Raw genomic sequence first — 24,984 nt, 5'->3', positions numbered from 1 at the left:
ATCTATGTATCCTTCATTCCACCTTACTGAATCGTTTAAACAAACCCAACATCTTCATTCAACTTTTTCACAAAGCTGTGTTTACGGAAAATGATGGTGTTTTAGTCAAATGATCATATCAATCAAGTTTATACATTTAGCTGAATAAAGGAAGGAAAAAAAATATGTTCACAGTAGTTCAAATCCAGAGCATTATTCTACTAAGACCTTGTAAAGCTTTTGACTAAAGACCCAAACATCGATTCTAAAGTTTTTCATATACATCGAATCCCTTTCCTACATCACTGAAAAAGCTTTTATTGGTCTTTAGAATGTTTTACACCAAACTCCCGAACACAATCTGGTTCTTCCCCATAGTCTGGCCCGTCACCTGCCAGGCCATTGAAGTTGGTGGAACTGAGAACACACTAGAAACACAAAAACATAAGCAAGTAAGCAGTCGTAGGAGCTTACGTTTTGGAAAAATAGAATCTCTGGTCGAATCTTCAGTTTTAAGAAACTGCTGAGAACACTGTTCCAGTCTCCAATAACCTGTACACGTAGAAACACAGCTCACTCAGCTTAACTTACAAAACCCAAGATAAAACAAACAGGTCACAGATCAAGAAACTTGCTGCTTGACCTCTTTGTTAAGAGCAAAGTATCTGATCCATCTATTGTTTTCATAAGCCATGCAATCGTATTGATCTCCGCACAAGCAAACCTGAGAATTACAACATTTGGAGTTGGTTTCTAGTAACAACAATTGTCCATAGGAAAATCCAGAAGGAATTAGATACATACCATGGACACAAGACGGTATTTAGTGAATATACTGTCACCTTCGTATTTGTATATCTCACTAATATCAAATTCACTAGCGAGAACAGAAGTAGTAGCAGAGATCTCCTCTTCAGTCTCATTGTTCTCCCACTCTAGAGCTAAACAATTCCATCAAAAAAAAAAACAATCCTCAAGAACTAGTGCATTATGTTGCTGACGTCTACATAATAAACTTGAAAGGAGGTCTTTTACCAATAGTGAAAACAGATGGAAGGGTATTGATCACACGTTCAACATAGTTTCGCTTCCCACATCCTTCCTTGTCACAAGGCAGCATGAAGGTGGTTCTGATAACCTTAAGGATGCTCTCAAATGTCAAATCCTCAAATGCATACTGCGATAATAACCAAAAACGTTTCTTAGCATCATCACTTAACATGATAATAGAAGGAAAGAAATGAGTTTGCCTTGAATTCTCTGAGTGAATTAGCGATCAGGATTAGACCATAAGCAAGCTCAGGTGGATATTCAGTATCCAATTTGCATCTGTTGCACATCTTTTTGGGGGTTTCGTAAAGTTCAAACATGGTTTTAAGAGATTTCTCATCGTCATATCCAGTGTTCCAGCGAGGAATAAGATCCAAGATGGTTACCAAGAAGTCATAAACACCGTTTGATTCCTAAGAGTAAAGAACAAGAAGATAAGCTTAACTATATAGAAAGGTTATAAAGGCTGAGAGAGAGAGAGAGAGAGAAGAGACCATAGGATGAGTGAGAGGTAGATTGTTGAGAATGAAATCACGGAGTTCGGAAACAAGTTCATCTTCAGTGAAGATGCTGGCCAACTCTTTTCTGAAAACGCTTATCTTCCAGAGAGACTGCAACAAAACAATCACGTTCTTGATCAAGATCTGGGGAACAAAGATAAATAATATGCTTGTTAAAGAACCTTGAGTATGGTATCAAGAGCTGAAGCACGAGTGGCGTTTTGTTTCTCCTCTGTTTTCATCGCCTCGTGAGCGTCGTCGTCATGCTTTACTGAGAGATCTCTGAACAATAGACAAAGCACTAACTAAGCAGGCGATTATTCTCGAGAAAAAAAAGAGGCATAACTAGAGGATTAGTAGTACTCACGGATCAATTTTCTGGTCAGTATCTTCTTGAACCTTAGATGACGACGACGACTCCATCTCCATGATTAGATTTGGAATCTCCATGGAAAACAACCAACAGCAGTAGCGTTTTTCTTTCGAGTCGCAAGACTTTTCTCTCTGGATTTTCTCGAGAAAAGGAAACAGAGAAAATGCGAAGGATTTGATCAGCTACCTACAGCCGGTTGGTTTGTGCACGTGAGTGTCGTCATGTGACATGTATTATGAAAAGAGCGCCAAAATTACTTACTCGAACGAAAGTAAACAAATCATCGGAACAATATTTTATTATATCAATAAGTTTAGTCGCACCCATGAAGACGTTTCTTCTCCTAAGCCAATTCTACCTCCACTTAACTCCCGAATTCGAAATTTTCTCACAATCTTTTGTTGCGGTTTTATTTGTGGGAATGTGCGCTCAAATCGAACATGGAATGCCCACAAGCTGCTCGACAGAATGCTTTTTTTTTTTAAATGGGCCTCTCTTTCTCCCTATATCCAAGCCTTGTCACGTGTCTCTCACGTGATAACTCTTCTTCAAATAACTACTATCCATCCCTCTTCTATTTTTTCCCTCCTCGTCGGCTCTTCTCTGGAAACCAAGCAGCAAGAAAGCTTTTGAGAATCACATGGAGACGACTCCCTTCGTCTTTGACTACGATGATGAGGAAGCTAAACAAATCGTACAACTCTCTGCAGATCACATGGCTCAAGGAGATCACATCAAGGCCTTGGAGGTCATCGAAGCTTGGATTTCTTCTCACAAGAAGCACGAGGTCGCAGACTTTCTCTCTTTCCAGCAAGGTCAAATCTTCTTCGAGCAAGCCAAGCGAGCAGACGACAGCGACGTGAAATTCGCATTCTTGCTTGGCGCTGTGGAATGCTTTTCCGAAAACGATGGCTTCTCATCGTTCTGTGCTGCTTCGCTCTTTGGTTTGGGCAATTTGCTTGGATCGCCATTGTACTTGAAGAAGTCCATCGGGAAAGCAAAAGAGTATCTGGCTATTATGGCGTCTTTTGGCTCATTGACTTCCGAGGACGAGAAAAGTCGAAAAGACGTGGAGAATGTACTCAAAGCTGCTGAGTCAAGCATCGCTGCTGGTTCTCCTATTCAAATGTGGGAACCGAAAGTTAGGGAGTCCAAGAAATGTACAGATCATCCGAGTAAGATTGAGGTTGAAGGATTGAGATTGTACTGGTCAGGCTTGAACGTTGAGATCAAAAGGAAGTTTATGGAAGTAAGCATTGCGGATTTCACAAGCTATGTGCGGAGATTCCACGGCACAGAGGGAGGGAAAGCTTTGGAGAAAGTTGTTGGTTCTGCAGTGAGTAAAAAAAAATGGAGATTCTGGATGTGTAGATCTTGTTCAGAAGAGTTTTTTACCCTTAAGAAGTTTAAGATTCATCTCGAGAAAGAACATGCCGCAAAGTTTAAGCCTTCTACGGCAGAGCATATGGCTCAGATGGTGGATGAAGTGTGGGCTGGTATGATAACAGTTGCAGGATGGGAGCCAGTGGATACAGCTGCTGCTGCTGAAATGATCAAGACTCGGCTTGAATTTGTGAGAGCGTTTGTATATGAGAATGGATGGTCCAGAGACTGGCCATTAGCTACAGATGAAGAGCGCAGTAAGTTACTCCAGGAGATTCGGTTGCTGCTTTTGTTGTTTTGTGAGCGTAAGATCCTTTCTTGTGGCCTTCGAGACTGGATGATGCGTTTTCTGATTAAGCATCTTGCACGGTTTGAAGTTTCCAAGCATACTTTGACTACAGAGTGTCGCCTAGTGGAAACACCTCAGAGCATCTGCTTTTTGGAAAGAAGAGAGCTCGAACAAATTCTTGACCTTCTCAAAGGCATCAAGTGTGAAAGGGAAGATGGCAGAGAGGTGATTTGCAGAGCAGTGGACAGTTTCTACAGTGGTACTCGTGTTAAAGAAAAGATAGACTTCGACAAGCAGTTTTCATCTCTGCTTCTGGATAAGAGGCTGCTGCGATGTGAGATTGCTCAATTCGATGATGAAGGGGCAGTCAGTTTCTTCAACCCCGATGATCACTACGCCAAGTCACATGCCCGTGGAGATGATATAGTATCTTGGTTAGCGGATGACTCCTCTGGAGATGAGAGATTTCGATTCCCAAGACCTGTGAGGACACACAATCTAGATATCTGGGTGGCTGTTTTGAGAGCCGTTCAGTACACTTGTAGGACGTTGGGAACCAAATATGCAAAGAAACTGCAGTTGCTAGGTTATGATGCAGGTCTTGTTGACGCCATAAACTTATGTGTCAGCGAAAATACAAAGAGACTGAGTGTTGTTACGGAACATCAATCCAACAAATATGCATCTCTTCTAGGCGATGAATGTGAAAGGAAGAAAGGAACTAGAGATTCTCACAGTACACGCCTGTTCTTGTGCTCAGTACGAGATGCTCTTGAAGAAGCACCGCATCCTACATTTGATTTCCCAGATTTAGAAGATTGCCTGAAGCGTATACATGGGCTTAAAGATCTCAGCGATGAAGTAGTCCTCGAGTCCATAGACCGTCTGAGATCAATGGTCGCTGATAAGGTCAATTCCTGATCAGAGGTTTTAATTAACAATAGAAAAACAGAGCTAAAAATGTAATCTTATAAGTGTTTCTTGACTTGCAGGTTGCGCTAGTGGATACAAAGATGTTGCTGGTTGAGAATTCAAGGATTAATCTGTTCAACGACCTTATCAGACTTTCTGTTTTTGACCACCGCTTTTACATCCTTCGACCACTTAAAGAATTCTTTCTGGTCGGTTTTCGTCTTCCCTTAGATGCAGACACGTCTGTCACTTGTTCCTTATATTATGTCTGTTGTATCATTCTCTTAGGAGGTAATAAACGTAGCTGCAGCAGAAGCAGATCTTCTACTCGAGGAAAAAAAGAAGCCACAGTCAAAGAAGAAGAAACATAAAAGCAATAAGGTCATTATTAAAGTTCTATTTGCTTTTCTGAATTTTCAGTTACTCAACTGTAAGAAGGAGTGGTCTTCTTAATGCAACAGAAAACTTCAACGAGCATGTCTGTCAACCTTGATCTCCAAGGTACATCTCCATCACTACAAACGACGGAAAAAGATTTTACGGAACCACCAGATAACAGTCTTTCAAGTGAAAGGAATCGGTTGGAAATTTCATCCAACACTGTGGATGAAGAGGAAGCTGCTCAAGGTTGTGAAAGAACTTTGCGATGACGAGATTCTAAAACCACTTCGAGTTTAGTTGCATAAATCTTGTTTGTTTCATTCGCCATCTTCAAGGTATGCAAAACATGCCCGGAGAAGAGTCAGTACATAGAGAAGGTGCAGCCAGATGCAACTCAGCTCTTGACATGACCCTGAAGGTAATACGTAAACTCTCATCTTCTAGTTCTGATTCAGTTTTTGATATCTAAATGTGGTAATGCATTGCAGGCCCTCTTGAACATTAAGATCCTGAAAGAAGATTTAATGCAAAATGAGAAACCACTTCGTGACGACTTGGAAAAACAAGTTCCTGAGCTACTCCACAGCTATCTCCTGAGCGATCTACTTACTTCCAGAGAAGTTCTTTCCACGGTTTGTGCAGATATATATAAGCTTCTAAGCATGGTATTATTATTTTATTAAATAGGCTTGATTAATATCTCCTAGGTAATCTTGGTTTTTAACTCGATGCAGTCAAGTGATGCTGCTGAGATAGTCGTGTCCATCCTTGAGTCTTGGCATAGCTGTAAAAGTCAAGAAATAGAAAGCTTGGTAACTCGCCTCTTTACACTGGAAGAATATGAAAGAATGAGTTGTAGCAGATGCAGGCAGAAGCCCAATTATCCAGAGCAAAGTTCTTATGGAATCGTTATGGCTGCAGATTCAATCAGAGACCTGAAGGTACGCTTCATTTTGTTTCCCTATTGTCCTTCCTATATAAATTGGTACTATCACTTAATAAGTTTGTTGTGTGGTTGGTTATATATGCAGTGTGCTTTTGGGAATATAAAGTTTGAGGACATCCTTAAAATGATTCGCATGGAAGATAAAATGTTATGTGACCTTAAAACAGGAGGCTGTGGAAAGGCAAACGTTGTTCATCACATTATTAGTAGATGCCCGCCTATATTTACAGTCGGTAAGTAAAAAGTTTTAACCATGACTGCGATCTTGTGTACTCATTTCATTTAACAATTGTTGGTGTTTTGTGGGGGGGTTTGCAACACTAGTGCTGGAATGGGAGAAGCATGAAACGGAAAAAGAGATATCTGAAACAGCAAAGGCTTTGGACTGGGAGATAGATATGAGCAGGCTATACGAAGGCTTAGAATCAAGCACCAATTACCGGCTTGTGTCACTGGTAAAATCTGATACAGGGTTGCAAATGTTTTGTCCTATTGTTATTCTGATTTGGTCGGTTAGGAGCTCAGAATATGGGAAACGTATGCAGGTTGGTTGTGGTGAGGACAAAGAACACATCTGCCTAGCATATGAGAAAGACAGGTGGGTCGGTGTCAGACATGATGCTTTTACAGAAGAGGTAAAAAGACTAAATAGTTTTCTTTGTACTTGTTGAGTTGAGTTTGAGTTGTGAACTGAGAGATTGTTAGTATGTTGCGTGGTGATACCACAGGCTGTTGGCAACTGGGAGAGTGTGATCAGATTCTGTGGGGAAAGGAAGGTTCGGCCTAAGATTCTGTTTTATGAAGCCGCCCACTAATCGATGGTTTAGCAAATGTAAAGGAATGGCATATTCCAATTTAGAAACAGTGTGTTCGTCATCTGATTAAAGCATATTGATATTCATGTCAGTGAAGTATAACAGATTTGGTTCATCATTTTTACCATCCCTAGTGTACGTGTATAAATACAAATTTAGGTTGTATATGAACAACATCTTACAAAAGACGAAGCAGTTTCCTTTGTGTTTCTTGAGTTGAATTTGTAAACTTGATGGGTCAGACATGTGTGTCATGACACTGGCTGTAGGTAAGAGTGTTTTCATATTCTGTTCTAGTTCAAAAGAAGTTGTGTTGATGAGTTGAAATTACAATGCGCTGTGAAGTTACTCTAAGAACTGCAGACAATTCCTGAAGTGAACTTTTTTAATGTCTAATATAATATATCATAGAGGGAAAATTTGATGAAAGATATTACAATTCACAGAGGGAAAAGTAAACAAATCTTCCAGTTAACAACACACTGTATCCTTAATAACAAACCGAAGTAAGCTGTGCATTTAGAAAATAGTACTTTTATTCAGTGACTACATCATACCAATCAGGAGGATTGAGGCTGAAGGGAAAACATAAAATTTTGCAGTTGGTCCCATTTTTGTATATACGTATTTTTCACATCACTTGGTGTATTTATCTGTGCGTTCACAATCCGCTTTCTCTGCATATCCTGAAATTCCAAGTAGGTAGAGGGTTGAGTAAACACACATACACATAAGGAAACAAAAAAAAAAACATAATAAGCAGCTTACGTTTTCGAAAAATAGAATGTCAGGTCGCATATTCAGTCGTATAAAAGTGTTGATAACACTATCCCAGTCACCTATAACCTGGACAGGCAACACACAATCGCTAAGTCACAGATCGAACAACTTGCTTGTATTACAAGAAAATAATTATAACCTGTTGCTCAGAAGGAAAATAAATGACCCATCGATTGTTAAAGTAAGCAACACAAGCGTATTGATCTCCATGCGAGCAAACCTGCATTGGACTTGTTACATTAATCTTCTCAACAGCAAACGTTTTTAAAAAAAAATGGAACTGAAACTTAGTTAGATACTGCTTACCATTGACACAAGATTGTATTTGGTCTCTGGTGATCCACCTTCGTATTTGTAAATCTCACTAATATCTATTTCAGTAGCGAGAACAGAAGTGGTGGCAAGTATCTCTTCTCCAGTCTCATTGTTCTCCCACTCTAGTGCTAAACAATTCCACATATAGAATAAAACTCTATGTTGCTCCAATATAACTTTTAGTTTATGAATAAGACTTACCAATGGTAAAAACAGAAGGAAGTGTAGGGATAACATGATCAACGTAGCTTAGTTTCTCACATCCTTCCGTTTTGCAAGGCACCATAGAGTTGATCTTGATGACTTTAAGGATTCTCTCAAACGTAAAATCCTCGAATGCAGACTGTGGTGAATGATGATAACCAAAACCATAATCTTATTATTATAAAAGATTAAAAAGATAAAAAAAAAAATGGAAAGAGATGACTATGCCTTGGTTTCTCTGAGTGAATTGGCAATGATGAGTATACCAAAAGAAGGTTGTGGTGGTGGATATAGAGTATTCATCTTGCATCTAGTGCACTTCATTTTCACCCGGTCTTCGAATCCTAAGTGACGGTTCCAGCCAGGCATTATCTCCAAGACGTTTATCAAAATCTCAGAAACACCACCATTTTCTTCCATAAGACTCAGTTTGTCGAGAAAGAGATGGTAAAACTGGTCCAAGTAGTCTTGTATGAATCTCTCATGTGTTTCTGGATAAAGTGTTATCGGGAGATCGCATGAGAACATGGTGGTTCTCATCAGAGACTGCACCAAATTAATATCACATTCTTTAAGAAAACCAGATACTAAAGAAAAAGATTCAATCACATTCTTGCGAAGAAGGAGACCTCGAGTATCATATGAAGAGCTGAAACACATGCGGCGTTCGGCTCCTCTGCTTTCATCGGCGGCGCTCTGAGCAAAATAGAAAAAGAAAGCAGCTTTCTCAGAGGAATAAAGCGTGAATCAAAACTCGGAGGAGACTTTGTTTTACTACTACTCACGGATCAGTTTCTTTCATTTTCTCTGCTTCTTGAACGTTTGATGGCTCCGTCTCAATGATCAGGGTAGTTTATTGTTGAACAATGGAGGGAAACAATAATGGCGCTTTTCTTTCTAACTAACGGTAAGAGTTTCTCGAGAAAAAGAAAACTGAGAGAGAGACACAGAGAAAATGGGGGGAAGCGTTGAAGAGAAGAAGACGAAAGGATTCTAGCGTCATCAGAGTCGATTAGTTTGTCCACGTGAGTGCCACGTCATAATTCATTATCAAATGAGCGCCAAAAAATTGATAGAAGCTCTGCTAATGATCAGATCTATCGGGTCTTGTGACGTGTGAATGAACTTGAACCGATTAACAAAAACTTAAACTATCTGACCAAAAAAGGGTGTATATCTTACACTATTAAAAGGAAGATATGCTCATCAGTTAGAGTGTCCACGTCATTTATAAAATCAACCAATCAAAAGACTTTAATCTGCCATGTCATTAAGAGAATGGATCAGCGACATTAGCTTTGGCACAAATCATCTGGGGTTATATTGGTTTTGGACCACTTTAAAGTCAGGCCCATCTATTTCTCACACCAAATTGGCCGCAATTAGGGATCATCAGCTTCACCTCATTGTCTCCTCGGCTTCATATTCATCGTTCCAGTCCTCAAAATAAAGCATTGATGTAACTCTTCCTTTCCATGTAGTTAATTCGGGCTCCACCACTCCTACTCATTAAACTCCTTATGTTATCGTTCTAGCTCCCTCTGTTTATCTCTTTATATAGATATCTCCTCCGTTTTATTGCTCAAACACACATCCCGCAAGCTCCATCAGGCGATGGCAATGAGATTGAATAAATTCAGCTTCGTGTCTCCAGTTTCTCTGTTTTTTTTTGCGACACCATATCGATACCTCTAACTGGGGATTCAAGACAGACGGAATCCTCACAGCCCACCATAACTTCCCAAAAGGCCAAATCTTCACGGCGTCTGATCTCCTTTAATCCATCGTTCCTCTGGTGTAGGTAATTTACAAATCACTTCTCCGTCAAGTCCCAGTAGTTTAGGAGCGGTAACATATTGAACCCTCTTCATCTTCTCCCTCAACCTAACTACATAAACAGAGGGTGAGATTCAGGACCAAGAATTCATCACAACATTAGATTTTATTTTTTAGTCTTGGGAATGCTTTTGAAGTTAACCAGATTATTATTTTTTATACAGGCTGATGAACTCCAATCTGATCATAACTACGACATAAAGGTGTGCGCACCTTTATATATCTTCTTCAGCTTTTTTTTTTGGTTTTGTAATTCAGTTCGTGATGATCCAATGTTGAATATGCAGATCAGCCATTAAAGAAAAATTCATCTCGCATGATGTGTCATAGTTAACTAACAAAACTGTTGAGCAGTTAACGGGTGATGATGATGATGATGATTAGGAGGACAAGGTTAATTTTGGGTTGATGACGGGGTGGAAGATCAAAAAAAGAAGTGCATAAAGAAGGTACTATGTGATTAAACGCTTTACTCTCTGTTTATATTATAAAATTAAAATACAACATCTGTTTTTGTTGGTTTCTCTTTAATTTGTTGCCATCATCAGCTGCGATGGTGGGTTTACTTGGATTTGTTTTGTTTTTCAGTGTCTTGAGTATTTATTTTTGAATTGATTTGACTAAGATGATACAGAGCAATGGATTTCTTCTTATGATTGTCTGTGCATCTTACTTTCAATTGTTTTCCCTTTCGAAAGTTTTGTAACCTTTTTAGCGATTTGTTCTTCTGCTGAATTTGAGAAATGATTTGTGTAAGATGATTTAGCTCAATCTGAATTGTTAGTTTGTTCGTGCTTTGCTGATTGGTTGATTTGTCCATAACAAGTTGCAGATTTTGGAAGTGGACACCACTCATAGTCTCAGATGTCCTTGAGAACTTGAGTCTGACACTTATGAAGTGTGTCAAGTTTCTAAGGGAGATCCATGCGAGTTAATCCTTCAGCTATATGAATATGGATATAATCTTTTAGTTTGTCATATTTGGTAGAGTAAATATTTATCTATTACTTTCTTGATTTTCATTGCAGAACCAACAAGATAAAGTTGGAACCAATATTTTCGTGGAGAGGACAGCTCTTGGAGCTAAATAGCCAAAATTGAATCAGTTTTTGTCTACCAAGGTATGAAAATCATCTTTGATTCTGAGATTTCATGATGTACATGTGCAAAAAAAAAAAAACTTCAAAAGCTTCTAAGTATTGTGTTCACCGTGGATGACTGACTGCAGGAAGACTGATCATTCATTCTGAAATGCCTGAAGAAGTTACCAAAGGTTAACAACTTTGTAACTTATCTTTCATCCAAAAAAACCCAATGCGAGACAGACATTACTTTAAGTTTCTAATCCAGAAAGTTTACTCTTTGTTTTTAAATCTGACAGGATAGAGCCAGACTACCAAGAACTGTCGAATTCAAACATACCAAAAGCAGAAGAAAACAGTGTCGAAGTCCAAGTAAAAAAAAAATCCTAGCAGGAGAATCAATGGGAAGTCAGGCCCCAGTTTACACAATACCAACAACGTTCTTCGGATTCGCTATTGATCCAGGATCTCAGTTCTATCAGGATCAGGAGCTTCAAAAATCTAGGATCGCGTTTGCTCATGTTCTAGAAAGCGGTAAAGGCGGCACTGTTTTTGGCTCTTCTGAAAGCTCCTCCTGTTTTAGCACACATTGTTGTGTTCGGACCAGGGATACGGTGGTGTTAGCATGTGCATGGAACAAGTCATTTCGAAGAAATTGAGGTTTGTTATAATAGCTGGAGAACTTATTGGTAAACAAGTGCTTCAGTAGAGTCCATTCTTGATGAATACTCATGCCGAGATGGATATGACCATTGAAGATTATCACTATGGAAATAATGGCTTCAAATGGCAAAGTATTAGAGGTCATATATAATGATCGAAGACTAGCAATAATCACTATTTTATAAAAGAAACTGTATTTTTGCACTCTGAAATATGCCACATATGATAAACTGATCGGTTTGTCGATATAATTTTTTTCTAAAACATGGGTTGCCCACATATTAATATCTCATGTAAACACATATGACATGTCACTTAAACAATCATCTTGAAAGAAACTGAAAGACTTAATATGTTTCATTTTTGACTCCTTTTGAACACTTTTTTTTTAACACAAACATTTTTAACTCTTTAAAAAAATATTTTTTGGCCTAAGTTCTTTAACTCTTTAAATTCATAATAACATCTTACGATGTTACATCTTTCTTAAAATAATTTACAAACTTTCTGTTTTGTGTAGTACTGCATTAATATATTGATGCTTGATCTTACATCTAAATATCGTATTAATGTATTTGTTCGTTGAGAAAGATATAATTTATATTATAAAAGATATAAAAAAAATTGATAGTTATTGCATATTTGATATATAATTTATATTTTATATTTGATATATATAATAGTCATAGTCCGGGCGTAGCCCGGAAAGCCCTCTAGTATTTATTAATAATACGATTTATATTATGACAATTCTTTCAAGAGACATTAAAATAATATTTATCAAAAATAAGAAAATGACCAAAATAAATTTTATTAAAAAAGTAAAAAAATATTTATACTCATACTTTATAGATATATATAAATAAAAATAAAAATAATTATTTAATAAATAATAATAATATATTTCTAATTATATTTCAATTCATACATTTTTCTTTGAATTTCATTTTTATTTTTTTAAAATTAAATAAAATAAAAAATATTAAATTTTACCTCTTTTTTCACCGAAGCTCGACTCTTCTCAAATCTAAACTTTAATTCTAGATTACTTAACTATAAAGTATAAGCGCTTATTTACCTTAAGATTCCATTCTAGACCACTAATGAATTCTACGAAGGTTGTGAGATGTGGACACAGCTACACGTAATATGTAATTTCTAGGCATGCGAACTTTAGTCTCGTCTCCTTATCCTTTACTTTCCTCTTAAACATTTCAATAGCCATTTTCGGTGTGTACAACTTCAGTGAGCCATATAGTTCGTTCCAATAAAACTTTTCGTCTGGGCCTACTCTAGGAGATCACACTCCCAAAGGGACATGCTGACTGGCTTCCTCGCGAACAAAATCCCTACAACTAGGAATGATAAATTTATAACATGTTGGTAAAGGTAACAAAATAAACATAAGCAAAAACTAGAGATGTAAAATGTTCTTTCATATCATTTAACTAAATTACTTCCAAAGTTTCAATCAGGTCTCTCGTCGCCTCGTGTACCCTTGAAACTACATTTGTTCATCTACACAAAGGCCTTATAATATACACAACAATCAAAACGAGTGCGCCTTTCTGCATCGCTGCAGCTTATAGAACAAACAAAAACAGTAAATGATTCAGCTACTACCGAAACACACTTTTTAAATCGCCTTCTGATAGTCACTTCTCCTCAAAATCGACATCGATGATTTGGGACTTGGGCGGCTTTTTAGAGTTACCCTTGTTGCTGCTGCTACTGTTGTTGCTACCGTCTCTTGAGAAGAAATCGCCTTGTGGTTGCCACACGATGTTCCTACATCCCTCGCATCGGATCACTTGGTTCTTGTATCCTATGAACTGCCTCTTACACGCTGGGCATTCCCCCTGTGCAGCACCAAACATTATATATCAGATACTAAATCTAAGAATGGAGAAAAGAAAGGGCTGAGTGTAATATACCTTGATGACGAAGTTATTGGCGACTGCACCAATGAGAAGAGGGCCAGCAATGGGAAGAACCCATGTGGCGACTATTATCACTCGGAACAGCCATCCAGAGAGAGCAAACCAAAGAAAGAAAATAGTCTGGAAAATGAAATCAAACCAAATCCAAGATTAGAATTATAAACTCTATTAAGATTCAATAAAGTACAAGTCTTTTGGTATATAAATCATTCCAGTAACATGACAGACAATCATTGTGGTTTTCAAAGCCCCAAGTCTGTTGCTTTCAATAAGACTAAAGACAACACAAAGGGGAGGAAGATCAGGCTACTCATTGATACAGAAAGTATCTTATTGAAATAAGGATAGTGACCTCAGCTAAATCATAATAGAGTAAAAGAAACAATGTAATACTTACAGCAAAACTTCCACCGAGAGGTGTATTCAAGAAGTCACTGAACTGCTTCCTGTACTGTCAGAGAGAAAAAACAAAACTCAGCACAAGCAATAAGTAACAACCACGTGAAGTCATTGCTCACATCACAATAGAGCAAAGCAACTAAAATTGCATCAACATCCGAAAAGAATCATTATGACGTCATCTCTTTCTCAATCATATCACTATCTAATTCAATTGCTGAAGCTTTTCTATATACCTTTGGGAAATTTCTACTAAAATCAGCGGATAAGGTTCTGACACGTGGGCTAATCCCATACTCACGATCAATCTCCCGAGCACGGTCCCCCGCAGAGCTTGCGGCGGAGCTTAAACGGCGAGAGACGGCGTACTCACGGTCGATTCGCTCGGCCGTTTTCTTAGCCTCGAAGACGAACTGCTCGAATCCGTCGTTGGCGGTCCGCCACGCGTCTCTCCAAGCCTTGCCGGACTTGATGTTATCGGCGAAGCGGTCGAAGTCGCCGCGCTGGAAGGACTTCACCTGCAGCGAAGGGGCGGCGCGAGAGGTGTACGTGCGAAGGTGAGGAGAAGGCGTGGAGGAGGTGAATCTGGGCGGGGCGGAAGGGCACATGAAATTGCAAGCCTTCATGGTAGTCGACAGAACATGAGACTTTCGCAGAGCGATTGGAGGTGGAGGAAAAGTTTTATTTGTGGTTACTCTTCGCCCTCCAGAGGAAGCTGAAGATTGATACCTTTTTTATTGGTTTTTCTTTTTTCTTTTTTTTCTTTTTTTTCCCCTTGTCATATATCTTTAATTGATTTTTATTCTAAGTTTAATTTTTTAACACATGAGTTTAATTATAAATTATTTCTTCTTTTAATATTTGTTTATTAATTAAATAGCATTTTATATCCATTTTCTTTAAATTATTTTTCTATGAAAATAACTTATCTATTAAAATAAAATAAAATAGACTTTTCTTTCTTCAGTCCTTCATTTCACCAAAGAGTATGGAAAAAAATAAGACACATGAGAGCATCTCCAACTCATTGCTATTTTCACGTTTATAATAGCATTTAGAAGTGAAATTGCTCTAACCCACCTCTATTTCTTCCTCTATAATAGAGATCTCTATATTTTCCTCTATTTCTAGAGGAAGAAATATCATTCCTCTATTTTTTTACTCTATAATTGGAGATTGCTATTATAGAGAAATACATTGGAGCATATCTCACTTCTATTATAGAGTTCCTATATTTTAGAGGTGAAAATAGCAAAATACATTGGAGATGGTCTGACAGCTTAATGATTCGGATTAGAATGGCAGTAAAAGAGAGGCAACTCCCAACTTTTAGGATAGGTATAACTGAACAGAGTCGGATTACTGATTTTCCTTTTGGTTTTGCGCAAATCGGAGATACCGTTTATTATCTGATAAATTTTAATTTTAATTTTATTTAACAATTCATATTAATGTATTAAGGAACATAATGTGACAATATATAAGTACATACATAATATCATTTGATTAATTTCCTTAATGTATTCAGTAATGAATTTTAAAAGTTTAACTCTAACAATAGTTTATTGTTATTCTATTGATAATTCAAAATTATATTTTAAAATCTATTGTTATTAAATTTTATTATATTTGTAAAGAAATTATTATATGGTGTTATTCAATTAAGATTTCAAAATATTTAATTAAAATCCAGTGTTATTAACTTTTAAAAATCTTTCTGTCATAATCATTTGAGAAAAAAAGATTAGTAAACTTTCTATCAGTCCATGAGTAAATTATTAAAAATAAAAGCAAAGACATATTAGAGAAATTTTAGAATCCACAAAAATAAATTCAGTAAATGATATCAGATTTTATAATTTTAATTTTATAAATTATAAAATTTATAGAATAGAAATTAAAATCAATGATGCATGGAATAACACCCTCTATAAAATATTCAAAAGCTACATTTTTGTTGTTTAAAGAAATGAAATTTGACTTTCTCTCAGTGATCAACTAGCTCGCACAGAAGGAATAGAGTTTTGCTTGTTTTCTCTTAGGTGTAACCGATTTTCTGTTTTTTAATCCATGGCTTCATCAATCGCTTCCTGGTCGCTGCTGCCTTTTGACTTGGTAGAAAATATACTTTACAAGGTTCCGGTCGAATCTTTGGTACGATTCAAGTTCACATGCAAACAATGGTGTGCTCTTTTAAATGATAGTAGATTCATTTACAAACACTTGGAACTCTCCCGGGAAGGACTCATCCGAGTCCATGATCTTAAGTTGTATCAGTTCATCAATCTTGAGACCCTAGCCCTTTCAAGTCTACAAGGTCCATCTGATATTTATTCAATGATTCACTGCGATGGATTATTGCTATGTAAATTTAAATCTGATAATATAGATAGAAATCTCGCAGTTTGGAATCCGTTTTTGAGCCTAGTCAAATGGATCGAACTCTCGAGTTCTTACACAGGACATTGGGATATCTATGGTTTTGGATACGACAATCTATCCCGTGAGAACTACAAGATCTTGAGGTTTTGTAATAAATTAGGACATGAAGAGGCTGAGATATATGAGTTCAAGACTAAACTCTGGAGAAGTGTTGATTACTCTTGTGCGTATTCTTGGTATGCATGGTATGACGAAGCTGTGTCTATGGATGGAAACATGTATTGGTTTGTTAAAAGGGACATAGATAACTCCCAAAATGAAAACTTCATCCTGTGTTTTGATTTTTCCAGAGAGATATTCAAAGAAACATGCTGTCTTCCCTTTATAAATCGTGATGATGTTTGGCTTTTGCCATGCCTATCAGGTTTCAGAGGAGATAGGCTTTCTAAGTTATCTAAAGATAAATATGGGAATATTCAGGTGTGGGTTACAAACAAGGTGACTGATGAAGTTGTTTCGTGGAGCAAGTATTTTAATGTGACTCTCCAATATCCCTCGAGATTATCCCGTGAATATATCAATAATATGACATTCTTCATCCACAAGACCAATAGGATCATGTTATGGCGCAAGGAAGAAGATGTCAAAAATAAAGATATATACGTCAACGTTTACGAAATATGTGAAGGTGTGGTCGAGAAACTAGTTGAGACAGGACGACATAGACGTGGTGATAAGGGTTGCATTACTAAGATTGGTTATGTATTTGTACCAAGTCTGGTTCCGGTTCCAGAGTAAGAGGAGGCTTCTGAGGGTTGCTCGATCTCTTTCATACATGTTTGCTTATTATGTTCTAACGCACTATGCATTTCCTTTGGTGTTGCTTTAAAATACTAAACCTTAAAACAAAGCTGGAAAGATTGCAGTCTCTAATTTTCTTTTTTAAACTTTAATTAAATTAGCAAAAGAAAAGAAAAGGAACTGGAACCATGTTTGGTTCTTGTTAAAATCATTTGTGACCATATGAGGTTGTTTGTGATCATACTTAACACACAAGTGACGTATTTAACACACAAGTGAAGTATCTACTAATCTTGAACGGTCCATATCTTCGGCATATAGTTTGTATACTTAAAACACAAGTGAAGTATCTATTTACTCTTGCATGATTCATCTTCAAAATTACATTTTGTATTTTGGTAACTTAATCTTCTATGAGTTTTCTGCTTGAAGTTCTTAAAACAATTCGGTTCACATAGATTCTCTGTTTTCTCTTATAGTAGTTGATAATCTCATGGTTAGATGATCTATGTTACCTGCGCATCACTTAGTGGTGAAGTTTTGATCCTAATTTAATCAGGTTTCGAACACAACCATTATATGCTGACAAAAAAAAAAAAAAAAAAGAACACAACCATTTCCTTTTTCATGACTGAGGATTAATTGAACAAGTGGATGATGAGAAAGCAAAGAGGCACGTTGCGACATAAAACCATGCAATCTTCAGTTCTTGACGTGTGTCATTTGTCTTTCTTTGTGTGTTTTCTCCATTTTGTCTCTCTCTAAAGAAGTTTTGTGCCTCTTATTTTCTCCGTCTCTACCACCCATTGTTCTCTCCTACCTGCTCTACTGAATCTACCATAAACAGGTTTGTGTTTTTTCCTTTTTCCTGTTTAATTAAACCTTTTCCCATCTCAAATTATAGAGTTTTCATCTCTTTACATTGATTTTGTTAGTTGATTATGGACTTATACTGGAAGATGAAATGAACCTAACCATTTTATCAGAATTTGTTTATGTGCTTAAACATATTAGAAATTGTGTTTGCATGAAGTTTCTTTTGAACACTTTGATGAAATAAATCACATGGGATTAAGGCAATTTGTTTAACCGCTTTTCTCACATCTCTTTTCTGTAAAAAATGACACTCTCTTTTGGCAGAATTAAAGATACCACCAGTATGAGTCAAACAATGGAGGAAAATGAGTGTTTAGAGAGTGAAGGCAAGATAAGTTGGATTTGGAGTAAGGCAATAAGTGTTGGGAAGAAGGTTCTAACAGCTGGTGTTGTAGTGTCTTCAGCTCCACTCCTGTTTCCTCCACTTGTTGTCGCCTCTACCATCGCCTTCATATCCTCAGTTCCTTTTTGTCTCTTCTTGGCAAACTACGCTTGTACTCAAAAGATCATGAGGACTCTTCTTCCTCCTAATGAAGAAACAAGTAGTGGAATAGAGAAAGATGAATATTCGTTTGAGGCCGCCAAGCTTGGTCATGGTGCAGCAGGCATGGCCGAATTTGACGGGGCGGAACCGGTTCTCATACCGAGTGAGGAAGATGAGGAGATGGCGAAAGAATCAACGAGGATGATAGAGAAAATAAGGGACGAGGGTAGATCTGAGAAAGAAGTACAAGACGGTGAAAAATCAGGAGATGCCAAGCCAGAGAAGGTTCAAGATCAGACTGCAAAGCAAGAAGCACTTAAGACTGGACGTGAAGGTTGTTTGTGATGATTATATTAAAATGTTATTTTGCGTGAAAATAGCTCTTATCGAGACTCAATACCTTTTTTGCAGGGGAGCTTGAGAGTACTACTACAACTGAAGCTTCTACGGGAAAGGAAGAGGAAACATCTTCGAACGAGGTTAAGACTTAATCCATTCTCAATTCTAATCTGCAAACATTGTTGTTATTGGATTTGTTTTACGGCTTGAAATTCTACTTACTAATATGATTATGCTGTTGATTGATTCACTGGCCCAATAATATGATTATTAGTAATGGTTCATGGCATGTCAACATTAGAAGATCAACAACATCAAAATGGTTTTGTTAAACTTTTGTTCGATGTTGAATTCTATCAATGGTCTTGTGATGTTTGATGTGAACTTAGTTTATAGGTTGGGTCCAATAGTCTCGAGGCCGTGTCAGTCCTTTAAATCCCAATGCTTATTTATAAATGTCCTAGTTAAGGATCAAGAAACAAGGTTAATTCGTAATTGATGGAAGTTAACACTCCTTAAGATGTAAATGTTATACAAGTGTCAGAAGTTCTAGATAACTGACAAAAAAATTGTTTTAAAATCATTCTCTGATCTCTTGACCAGCCGGTAGACCAAGCCGTAAGTGCGCCAAGTGGAACAGGGGAAGAGAAACGAAAAAACACAACTAAGAAAAAGAAAAAAACCGGGCGTGCAGGTAACCGGTTTTGACTCATCCTTCTGAACTCTCATGTTTTGGGCTCTCTTTACTTTGGAGGACAGATTGTGCATACATTTATTATGATGGTGGTGGTTTGGTAATGCTTTAGGTGTCTTGAGTATGTTCTTGGACTGATGTTTCTTCAAATGTGATGGTGTCTTTACATATATTTTGGCATGTAGTAACATTTTTGGACTCAACTCTCTGCTTTTATCTCCAAGTTGAATGAGTAGCTTCAAAAAGCATGCCTGTGATGGTAGATTAGTATTGTGCTTGATTCTACAGATGATGTTCAAAATAGTGAATCTGTCTGAAATATGTAGAGTTTTGATTGAAATTAAAGAGGAGTGTGGTGATTTGCAGGTGTACAGTGAGGAGAAAATATGGGAGAAGATGGAAGAGTTGAGGAAGGTAGTAGGATACAGTGTTGCAAGGAGTGCTACGTATGCAGAAGAGTTAAAGGCTCTTTATGTTTTCACAGGCGTGGTTGAGCCTCCTCAGTCAAGTTTGATGAACCAGGATAGTCATGATATTGCAAATGTTTGTGTTAGACTTCGCTTCCTTATGTCTGTTATTGGAATAAACTAGTTTGATGGTGTGCTTGTGTGCTAGGGTCAGACTCTTTCAAGTCTCGAACATGTAATATGTAGTAAATCTCAACTTTCTGTATTTTTTGTGACTTTTGTCCTAGTTTTATTGATTTGGATTTTCAAATAATCTCCTCCTATCCCCTTCTTTAAGCTGTTTTCTATGGCACATGTCACCTTTCAACTTTTTTTGAGTGTATGGACTTGTTACTCTTGACTCTTAAGAAAGTTTGACCCAAATGCATAAGCTTCTCCTTCATATAAACTAGGCCTGGTATTTTTAACCAAATCGAACCGAAATTTTGGTATTTTTAACTGAATCGAACAAAAATTTCAGTTAGTTTTTTGGTTGGTTTGATTTGGCAGGTCTATAAAAAAAATTTAGTTTTCGGCTCGGTTTGATAATTGGTTAGCTTGTCTTTTTAGAAAAATAAAATAAACTTAACCAAATTTCGCACCAAAATAACTGAATTAACCAAAATTTTGTACCATGTTAACCAAATAATCCAAATCGAAATATTTGAATTATTTAAAAAATTTACCCAGTTTTTAACTAAAATATAATCGAAAACTTTGTTTAGTTTCGGTGAAAATTTTTAAAACCTAATTATATGAATACCAAACCGAACCAAACTGAACTTTTTTATAGTTCGATTCGGAGAGATTTTAGTCAAACCGAACTGTCCGAACCAAGTAATCCGAATTGTCCAAACTGGCATGCCTAATAGAAAGAGTACATATTACTAATCTAACATGATTTCCAAAATGTCCATCAATGTCCAGCTTTCTTTAGTGATGTGTCTCTAGAGCAGATTCACATCTTCAATGAATTTGAATCTGTAATTGGTCTAAAACTTGTCTAAGTTTAACTCTCAAGAGAAAACGTTTAAGGTTGCAGGCTACGCTCTTGCAAAAAAAATGGTCAAATCATGGATAAAGTATTGTCATATATTCAATACAAGTATACCGTGTAAATATTCAACTTGCTATGAGTAATTACTTATTGACATAGCTGAACCGTCTCCACAGAGAAAACGTATCAATCAAATACTAAAAAAAATGGAGATTTGTCAGAAATGATCCTTCCTGCTACTTGCAAGATCGCTGACGAGCTCATTCTCATCTTCACACTGTTCTAGCAGAGGTTTGTAGGCCGGATTGTGATCCACCACTACTCGTAAAATCTTTGCAGCTTCGTGACTCTGCCCTTCCTTGTACAAAGCGCTGCGATAGCAAACCAAAACCAAAACTTTTTGTTTGTCACAATGCTCATATAATCAGTTGTCCAAGTGCTTCTTTAGCTATCATCTTAAGGTCTGTTTCCTAAACTATGTATTGTGACAGTTCTGATGTAGAAGTATTGTACCTTGAAAGAAGCAGCAATGCTTCAAAGTAATGCTCTTTGCTTTTAGCATCACCTGGTTCTTTCAGTTTCGCCACTCTTTCCAAATGTATGATTCCGCTTTTCATATTTCCCTGCCATGTACAAATTCAGCACCAAATGTCACGAGTCAATGGAACATAACAGGCAAAGGAGTCATAACTGACTAAAGATTTCTCAATCAAGACCTGTTGTACGTAGGCAGCACCAGCCCATTGAGATGCAAGCATTAAAAGTTCAACATCCTCAGCATCAGATGCAGCCTCATCAAGGAGCTGAGAAAGGAACATAAAGAATTTTGCTGCTGAGTACAAAATAGTCCCAAGCCGAAACCAACTAGATCATCTACGGGTCAATGAGAGATAAATAATTCAATAGATATCAAAACCCAGAATCCATTTCTAACCTTGGAGATAGCACGCTCTAAATATTCAGTAGCTTCCGATAACTGCATCTTCTGCAACAAAGTCTGCCCCATGAGAACCAACCCTCTTACATATCCAGGATCCTTTTCAAGAGCTAATCTGAAAACAATAATACTCACGCAGTAAGTACAAAGTAGGCAAAGAGTATTAGAGGAGCATGAGGAAATTCTTTGGAAATACACACCGAAGCAACTGAATGGATGTTTCTTTATCACCTTTTGACAAGACCTGAACTGAGAGCTGACACCAAATCCCCACCCATTTTAAGAAAAAAAAAGCGGAACATAAAAGTAAAACATGATTAATATATCCACTACTTACAGAAAGAAGTTCTTCTGGTGCTAAAGTCTGTAGAGAAAGGGTCTGCTCTTTCAAGTCTGAGTCTACATACTTGATCACAGATTCAGTGATCTCCGTGGAGTGCTCAACGCCTGGAGAGGAGGTCCCCTGACCCAGTAAACCAAGTTTTGCTAATACCGTAGGATGCTTGAGAGACAATTGCTGCAGAGTTGAGATTTCTCGGTAAGGAATTTAAACAAGGAAACGCATTTTTCACTGAAAATTCCGAAAAGAGACTGAAATAGCATACCTGAATTATACTTACTGAACTGTTAGTTACCCAATAGACAAGACTTCCCTGAAAAAATAATAGAAAAAAAAATGCTCAGACTGTGGGAACATAAACAGCAGCATCGCTTCTGTTTTTATAGAAACATAACTGAGAAAATGTAATGCGAGGAATTTTTTTTTTAAGAAGAATTCAAAGTCTGCAGGAAATTTTAAGAAGAAAATTACTTACCTGTGGAATAGCATAGCCGACAAAGAACAGAGGAACGCTTAGGATCTCCAAATACAACTTGTAATACTACAAACACAGAAAATAAGTACAACCTTTGAGTATCTGGAAGCATGAAATCTTAGTTTTAGTTACAAAACAGCAACGTCAACATGAGTGGCATACAAAGATAACTTCATGGTGGAGAAGAATTAGTGGTCCAAGAACACAAAACAAAATTATGTAAGGCGTAAGTAAGTAAGACATGTTCAACTAACTCACTCTCATGAGCAACCCGGTCAAGCCAGTAGTTTGACGAACTGTGGGTGAATCAAAAGATATCTGGAAAAGGGATTAAAAGTTAGACGCGTAACACTACTGCCACCTGCAACAATGCAGAAAAAATAAATTCTAAAGAGCAGCAAGCATAATATTGATTCTATTGACATTTATTTTCAAGTTATACGATTGGCAAAAAACCTGTATGTTGATGTAATGGAAGACAGCAATTAGAATGGGAAAGACTGGTCCAAAAGAGCAAGCAGGAAGATCACTCAAATTCTGGAACCATAAGGCACCACCCTGCAAAGACAGGTACACAATTTCTTAATACAATTCCAGTACTATCATCTAGCTTCCAAATGCTGTTCTAGTTACAACAACTAAACCAAAAAACCATACAAATAAAAAAACAAATTCATAAATAAAAAAAGAGTATACTTGTCACAAATTCTAGAATAGTCTACTTCTGCCAGCCGATGATTAGCTATTTTTCCATTAAGTTAAAACAAACACTTAAAAGAATTCGAGTAGATGCATCTGAATTAGTATTAGTAAAAACGAGGAGCAATGGCATACACATTTGAGTAACTCTATCAGAAACATAACCACACAAAAAAAAACGCTACTGTAACTTTGTGACTATAGAACTTATGTAGTCTAAACTTACAGAATCAAACCCGGGATGACCATCTAGTGACATCTTCCGGATGCTAGCCATCAACAAGAAAAAGCAAGGGAGCTGCAAACCGTGAAAGCCAACAGGGTAAGTGAGCAAGTGTTGCTACTGCTTTAGATTATATATATCACATTCACATTAGAAGTTGTTTATATACCTGAACGGATAAGTATGGGAAAAACCACAAAAAGGAAGGGCAACCAATTGCTCGACTTTCTTTAAGAAAAATAGAAAACTGATCAATAGATCCTCTTAAGGTTGGACTCTCAGGGATCGGCATAGGCACTACAAGGAAAATGAACAGTTTGATTGGCTTTAAAAAAGATATGCAGAATCCATTCAAACCATAATCAATACAAGTAGCTTAAAAACGCTGAAACAAGAAGCAAAAGAAGAGAAGGAAGCACAAACAGTGAGGTAACAACTCTGAGATCCTCTTCAATTTCTTGAGTTGAAGAACGAGCAAAGGCAACAACGCTAATCTGACAGCAACAGTCGAAGATGCGATAATCATCCACCAAGGCAACCCTGTAAACTGATGGAACCCGTCGAGAAGATCAACGACGGCGAGTACCGGCAGAGAAGAATCATCGTTGATGATAATATCTTGAGAAGCGGTTGGTAATTCTGGTCCAGGCTCGGGAGCGCCGCCGGGGGGCAGAGAAGAGAACAGTCGACGGTGGAGAGAGGAGAAACACGGTGAGGGAGATGGAAGAGAAGGCGGCGGAGAGAAGAGGGGATCGACGGCGTTGAAGGAAGGAGAGTGGGAGAAGAAGAGGAGGGGGAGAGTAGAGAAACGGCGGCGCGTTGAGGAGGCGCGTAAGCAACTCCACACGGCCATCTACAGTTATTTTTTTACTCTCTAAAACCCTGAAGAATCGTTTATTTTAGAGAAGGTTTTAGAGAATTGAGATCTTACGGAGACAAGAAGCAATCGAGTCTTGCTTCGCACTTTGGTCCGGTAATTTAGTTTAGAGAATAGTCTTTTTTCTTCCAAAACTACTAAACTAGCCACTGTTGTTTAATTTCACAACCAAAAAAAAGTTAAAACTAAACTTGGATATTTTACCCGCACTCGAAAATAAAAGTTCGGGTATAGGTCTGGATCTATATTAAAATATATATTAGGTCTTTTTTCTTTGAATCTGCGGGTTTCGGTTTGGATCTAAATCCGGCCGGATACCTGAAGTACCCAAAAATTATTGTATATATTAAGTAAATTTGGAGTGATTAGACATATTTTTGGTGTTTTGGATATTTTTTTTAAGTTTCGGGTTTAGATTTTCGAGTATAATTTCATATTTTGGGTAAACAAATTTAGATTTTCAGAAAATATAATTCGGGTATTTTTTGGATTTTCAGATTTGATTTTACGTTAATTTATTTTCTGGTATTTTACAGTTCTTCGGATATTTTAGAGTTTTTTGGTATT

General features: G+C 37.2%; 7 protein-coding genes and 1 pseudogene across 11 annotated transcripts; 3 read left to right on the top strand and 5 right to left on the bottom strand.

Moving 5' to 3' along the window:
* Positions 1-118: 118 nt before the first annotated feature.
* LOC106404928 lies at positions 119-2,088 on the bottom strand. Its single transcript, XM_013845570.3, has 9 exons — positions 1,897-2,088; positions 1,712-1,811; positions 1,524-1,640; positions 1,230-1,442; positions 1,015-1,156; positions 784-920; positions 623-703; positions 454-531; positions 119-370 (listed from the first exon to the last, which is right to left on the bottom strand). The coding sequence occupies exons 1-9, from the start codon at positions 1,977-1,979 to the stop codon at positions 317-319; spliced, it is 1,005 nt and encodes a 334-aa protein (XP_013701024.2). The 5' UTR covers positions 1,980-2,088; the 3' UTR covers positions 119-316.
* An 80-nt stretch (positions 2,089-2,168) lies between these two features.
* LOC106404499 lies at positions 2,169-6,843 on the top strand. 2 transcript variants are annotated; one of them, XM_013845225.3, is made up of 11 exons: positions 2,169-4,483; positions 4,567-4,695; positions 4,775-4,867; positions 4,948-5,113; positions 5,203-5,285; positions 5,356-5,499; positions 5,602-5,808; positions 5,899-6,046; positions 6,138-6,268; positions 6,359-6,448; positions 6,542-6,843. In XM_013845225.3, exons 1-11 carry the CDS (start codon positions 2,543-2,545, stop codon positions 6,626-6,628), a joined length of 3,219 nt encoding a protein of 1,072 aa, XP_013700679.2. In that variant the 5' UTR covers positions 2,169-2,542; the 3' UTR covers positions 6,629-6,843. The 2 variants fall into 2 exon arrangements, with proteins under 2 accessions (XP_013700679.2, XP_022543139.2); XM_022687418.2 differs by having other exon boundaries at positions 6,519-6,635.
* Positions 6,844-7,099: 256 nt separating this feature from the next.
* LOC111198458 lies at positions 7,100-8,096 on the bottom strand (the record flags this gene model as incomplete). The annotated part of the gene is made up of 5 exons (XM_022688395.2): positions 7,100-7,314; positions 7,397-7,474; positions 7,548-7,628; positions 7,715-7,851; positions 7,925-8,096. Coding segments are annotated over 5 exons (594 nt in total), but the record flags the coding sequence as incomplete, so codon positions are not given.
* On the bottom strand, positions 7,974-8,729 carry LOC106403547. Its single transcript, XM_022688222.2, has 3 exons — positions 8,713-8,729; positions 8,557-8,623; positions 7,974-8,473 (listed from the first exon to the last, which is right to left on the bottom strand). Exons 1-3 carry the CDS (start codon positions 8,727-8,729, stop codon positions 8,150-8,152), a joined length of 408 nt encoding a protein of 135 aa, XP_022543943.2. The 3' UTR covers positions 7,974-8,149.
* Positions 8,730-11,014: 2,285 nt separating this feature from the next.
* On the top strand, positions 11,015-11,824 carry LOC106362965 (annotated as a pseudogene).
* Positions 11,825-12,927: 1,103 nt separating this feature from the next.
* LOC106406315 lies at positions 12,928-14,658 on the bottom strand. The gene is made up of 4 exons (XM_013846945.3): positions 14,084-14,658; positions 13,846-13,899; positions 13,443-13,568; positions 12,928-13,367 (listed from the first exon to the last, which is right to left on the bottom strand). The coding sequence occupies exons 1-4, from the start codon at positions 14,471-14,473 to the stop codon at positions 13,164-13,166; spliced, it is 774 nt and encodes a 257-aa protein (XP_013702399.2). The 5' UTR covers positions 14,474-14,658; the 3' UTR covers positions 12,928-13,163.
* Positions 14,659-17,650: 2,992 nt separating this feature from the next.
* LOC106402967 lies at positions 17,651-20,143 on the top strand. Of its 4 annotated transcripts, none has more exons than XM_013843793.3 (5): positions 17,651-17,877; positions 18,179-18,724; positions 18,802-18,869; positions 19,333-19,423; positions 19,790-20,143. In XM_013843793.3, the coding sequence occupies exons 2-5, from the start codon at positions 18,190-18,192 to the stop codon at positions 19,798-19,800; spliced, it is 705 nt and encodes a 234-aa protein (XP_013699247.2). In that variant the 5' UTR covers positions 17,651-17,877; positions 18,179-18,189; the 3' UTR covers positions 19,801-20,143. The 4 variants fall into 4 exon arrangements, with proteins under 4 accessions (XP_013699247.2, XP_013699245.2, XP_048610668.1 ...); XM_048754712.1 differs by having other exon boundaries at positions 17,763-17,877; positions 18,171-18,724; XM_013843791.3 differs by lacking the exon at positions 19,333-19,423.
* A 789-nt stretch (positions 20,144-20,932) lies between these two features.
* Positions 20,933-24,538, bottom strand: LOC106405996 (ALBINO3-like protein 2, chloroplastic). Its single transcript, XM_048754705.1, has 13 exons — positions 23,964-24,538; positions 23,710-23,837; positions 23,544-23,615; positions 23,075-23,176; positions 22,877-22,936; positions 22,619-22,684; positions 22,409-22,456; positions 22,141-22,320; positions 22,004-22,059; positions 21,801-21,918; positions 21,583-21,669; positions 21,380-21,489; positions 20,933-21,237 (listed from the first exon to the last, which is right to left on the bottom strand). Exons 1-13 carry the CDS (start codon positions 24,391-24,393, stop codon positions 21,084-21,086), a joined length of 1,611 nt encoding a protein of 536 aa, XP_048610662.1. The 5' UTR covers positions 24,394-24,538; the 3' UTR covers positions 20,933-21,083.
* Positions 24,539-24,984: the final 446 nt, after the last annotated feature.

The sequence above is a fragment of the Brassica napus genome, chromosome A2 (genome assembly GCF_020379485.1).
Source record: "Brassica napus cultivar Da-Ae chromosome A2, Da-Ae, whole genome shotgun sequence".
Lineage (NCBI taxonomy): Eukaryota > Viridiplantae > Streptophyta > Magnoliopsida > Brassicales > Brassicaceae > Brassica > Brassica napus.
Note: the sequence above shows the minus strand (reverse complement) of the source record. Positions and strands in the feature narration are given on the sequence as shown.

What these genes read in the sequence shown, in the direction of transcription:
- LOC106402967 (XM_013843791.3), top strand. Translation starts at nt 18,190, where the DNA reads ATGAGTCAAACAATGGAGGAAAATGAGTGTTTAGAGAGTGAAGGCAAG. An exon ending in ACTTAAGACTGGACGTGAAG is followed by an intron (nt 18,725 to 18,801) that starts GTTGTTTGTGAT and finishes CCTTTTTTGCAG; the next exon opens with GGGAGCTTGAGAGTACTACT. An exon ending in AGGAAACATCTTCGAACGAG is followed by an intron (nt 18,870 to 19,789) that starts GTTAAGACTTAA and finishes GGTGATTTGCAG; the next exon opens with GTGTACAGTGAGGAGAAAAT.
- LOC106404499 (XM_013845225.3), top strand. Translation starts at nt 2,543, where the DNA reads ATGGAGACGACTCCCTTCGTCTTTGACTACGATGATGAGGAAGCTAAA. An exon ending in AGAAACATAAAAGCAATAAG is followed by an intron (nt 4,868 to 4,947) that starts GTCATTATTAAA and finishes TTAATGCAACAG; the next exon opens with AAAACTTCAACGAGCATGTC. An exon ending in ATGATGCTTTTACAGAAGAG is followed by an intron (nt 6,449 to 6,541) that starts GTAAAAAGACTA and finishes GTGATACCACAG; the next exon opens with GCTGTTGGCAACTGGGAGAG.
- LOC106404928 (XM_013845570.3), bottom strand. Translation starts at nt 1,979, where the DNA reads ATGGAGATTCCAAATCTAATCATGGAGATGGAGTCGTCGTCGTCATCT. An exon ending in CTCTTGATACCATACTCAAG is followed by an intron (nt 1,641 to 1,711) that starts GTTCTTTAACAA and finishes GTTTTGTTGCAG; the next exon opens with TCTCTCTGGAAGATAAGCGT. An exon ending in AATACCGTCTTGTGTCCATG is followed by an intron (nt 704 to 783) that starts GTATGTATCTAA and finishes TGTAATTCTCAG; the next exon opens with GTTTGCTTGTGCGGAGATCA.
- LOC106405996 (XM_048754705.1), bottom strand. Translation starts at nt 24,393, where the DNA reads ATGGCCGTGTGGAGTTGCTTACGCGCCTCCTCAACGCGCCGCCGTTTC. An exon ending in GTCATCCCGGGTTTGATTCT is followed by an intron (nt 23,177 to 23,543) that starts GTAAGTTTAGAC and finishes CTGTCTTTGCAG; the next exon opens with GGTGGTGCCTTATGGTTCCA. An exon ending in TAGAGCGTGCTATCTCCAAG is followed by an intron (nt 21,670 to 21,800) that starts GTTAGAAATGGA and finishes TTCCTTTCTCAG; the next exon opens with CTCCTTGATGAGGCTGCATC.
- LOC106403547 (XM_022688222.2), bottom strand. An exon ending in CTCTTCATATGATACTCGAG is followed by an intron (nt 8,474 to 8,556) that starts GTCTCCTTCTTC and finishes AATTTGGTGCAG; the next exon opens with TCTCTGATGAGAACCACCAT.
- LOC106406315 (XM_013846945.3), bottom strand. Translation starts at nt 14,473, where the DNA reads ATGAAGGCTTGCAATTTCATGTGCCCTTCCGCCCCGCCCAGATTCACC. An exon ending in TTAGTAGAAATTTCCCAAAG is followed by an intron (nt 13,900 to 14,083) that starts GTATATAGAAAA and finishes TCTCTCTGACAG; the next exon opens with TACAGGAAGCAGTTCAGTGA. An exon ending in CCAATAACTTCGTCATCAAG is followed by an intron (nt 13,368 to 13,442) that starts GTATATTACACT and finishes GGTGCTGCACAG; the next exon opens with GGGGAATGCCCAGCGTGTAA.